This window comes from Octopus bimaculoides, chromosome 29, assembly GCF_001194135.2.
Source record: "Octopus bimaculoides isolate UCB-OBI-ISO-001 chromosome 29, ASM119413v2, whole genome shotgun sequence".
In the NCBI taxonomy this organism is placed as follows: Eukaryota; Metazoa; Mollusca; class Cephalopoda; order Octopoda; family Octopodidae; genus Octopus; species Octopus bimaculoides.
The window spans coordinates 10,404,320-10,407,145 of NC_069009.1; the positions used below are offsets into that span (position 1 = coordinate 10,404,320).

At 36.3% G+C, this 2,826-nt stretch overlaps 1 protein-coding gene across 1 annotated transcript in view; it reads left to right on the forward strand.

The window, feature by feature from the left end:
• The window catches only part of LOC106873888 (protein artichoke), a 111,765-nt gene that overhangs the window by 105,577 nt on the left and 3,362 nt on the right, over positions 1 to 2,826 (forward strand). Inside the window, exons 29-30 of the mRNA XM_052978038.1 lie at positions 715 to 786; positions 1,896 to 1,967. Of these exons, the coding sequence (XP_052833998.1) occupies positions 715 to 786; positions 1,896 to 1,967 (144 nt within the window). The remainder of the gene's footprint in view (positions 1 to 714; positions 787 to 1,895; positions 1,968 to 2,826) is intronic.

Genomic DNA, 2,826 nt, shown 5'->3' on the forward strand with positions numbered 1-2,826 from the left:
CATATATATCTGTTAATTCCATGTTTTGTCCTCATGATTTCTTCTTATTTTCTCCTTTCTCTATCATTCTCTTGAATCTTTATTCGGTGGAAGACTATACTATGTAAATCCCAAACACAATTGCCGACCAAAATTCCCACCTCCTCATCCACATCCTCATCAGCATCGTCCTTCACATTTTTGTTCTTACTTTTCTCAATCGTAAACATACAGGAGATCATTATGGTCCTCTTCTTCATCAATATCATTTGTTACCACAAAATACTGCCATCAGACGCAGGATCTTAAACACTATCATCATCATCGCCAACGTTAACATTCCCATCTACACCAAAAACAATATCATATACAGCATCACCATAAACACGATCATCCTCGTCATTACGAGAATACTAAACATTAACAACAGCTCCATCATAAGCATCTTAACATGTTCATCATCATCACTACAAACCATATACTATTCTCTTCTGTCTCATCAACATATTCCTTACTACCATATCGTCCATTATCAAATCCACCACCAAAAAATCCTTCTACTAGACATGCGCCTCTTCATCATCGTTACAATCCTTAACATCAGTATCATCATCGGTGCTATGTACTTCATCGAACTAATCAAAATCGCGATCTATATTCCACCCCCAGCATCATCGAATTGTTTCGCCAAATATTTTCTATACAATTCCTTCTTAACTCAATATTATCTTCCAGATATTTGACATTTAATGATATGAAGGAAATCAAAGCAGACACCTTCCAAAATCTGCCCAGTTTAACAAACATGTAAGTTAAAAACATCCTTTCTTATACTATTTCGTTGACGATATATTTCTATATCTGTAATATCTTCCCATCCTCCAGTTTAAGCTTCCTCATCCCACTTTCAAAAGATCTGTTTTGTTGTTTGGGAATATGTGAGTGTAAGTGTGTGTGTGTGTGTTTGAGAGAGGGGGGGGGTAAGAGAGTGTGTGTAGCCATTTCTAAGCTATGTGATATACGAGAGCGTGATAGTTCAGGTGAACCATCTGGTGTATGCTTTTGTATGTGTAAACTCTGTCTCTTTCCAAAGTGTGTCATTTTGTATATTAATATGTGTGAATGTGAGTGAGAGCCTGGTCTTCAGATAATAAAAATATGTAAGTGTGACAATTCAGGAAACAAATCTGTGTGATGTTTATGCTCCTATCACCAACTCATTGCGACCATAGACTTTACTTCTGCTTCATCTTGGTCTTGTTGTTGCTGTTGCAGTTCTTGTTCTTCTTTTTCTACTTCTCCTCTTTCTTTTTCTTCGTGTACTTCTTTTTTCCTCTCCTTGTTGTTGTTGCTGCTGCTGCTGCTGCTGCTGCTGTTGTTATTGTTGCTGTTGCACTCTTCTTCTTCTTCTTCTTCTTCTTCTTCTTCTTCTTCTTCATATTGTCCTTCATTTTCTCTTTCTTCTTCATTTCATCCTGCTTCGCGCATTTCTATTTTTCTCATTCCACTCCCACTTCGACTTCTCTTACATCTTTCCTAGCTTTTGATGTTACTTCTCTTCCTCTTAATCTTCTGCGCCACCCCTCGTCCTTTCTCTCTCCTTCTCATTTTCTTTTTATTCTCCTAACCCTTCAATTTTTCTCCGAGCACTTCTTCTTCTTATTCCTTCCTTTGTCGCACATTTCACATAAAATGTCCACCACTGTTTTATATGTTCATATCTTCATGATCACTCTCTTCATATTCATCATCATAATCATCAATATTATCAACCTCACAATTTGCAGCGTCTAGGGCAACGTCAAAATCATCTTCATCATTCTTTAACTTCCAGAAGGTATTCGTTTAGCTATAATATTCTTTATTATACAATACTTCTAAAATTTCACCTTTGAAAATATATTTTATATTCATAGATTTTTGCAAAATAGTAATATCGAAAAAATTGAAGTAAGAGCGTTTCATGATCTGCCCAGTTTAAGAACTCTGTAAGTTGGATAAGTCTTGTTCATAATATCTCCTTGAAAAGATACAAACAAATATTGAAAATATTCGCATTAAAATTTGCACAATTTCTTTGACCCTCCTTATAATGTGTTTCGACAGAAATCTGTGAGTGTTTGTGAGTGCCTGTAAATATGTGTGCCTGTGAGTGCGTGAATCTGAATATATGTTCGTTAGATCTTATCCACTCGAAGAAGTCTTTCTTTACAGCTACTGATATTGCTGTTACCACTACTACTACCACTGATACCAGTGTAACAACTACTACAAATACTATTGTTTTTCACTCATTTCACATTTCTTCCTCTCCAATCTCATCATAATGCATAAACAACGTATCTATGCTTTTATCGTTGTATTTTATTTATTCTTTTCTTCTTGTTCCGTTCTTCTAAATATTCTCGTTCATAAATTTCTGCAACAATAATGTCAACCACATCATTCCTCATTTACATCATCATTAGCATCATCATCATAGTAAACGGAAGGAATTATGTACTTCGTCATCATCATCATCATCATCATCTACTTTTTCTCTTTTCGCTGCTTCCTTTACTTGTACATGAATGTTTTTATATATCTTATATTTGTTTGTTTTCCACTCGGTCGTCGTTTTCTTCTTCCTCTTCTTCTTCTTTTTCTTCTTCTTCTTCTTTTTCTTCTTCTTCTCCTCCTCCTCCTCCAACTCCTCCCACTTCTTCTTCTCCTCCTCCTCCTCCCCTTCTTCTTTTTCTTATTCTTCTTCTTCGACTTCTCCCCCTCCACCTCCTCCTCCTTCTTCTTCTTCTTCTTCTTCTTCTCCTCTTCCTCCTCCTTCTTCTTCTTCTCCCCTCCCCTCCCCCT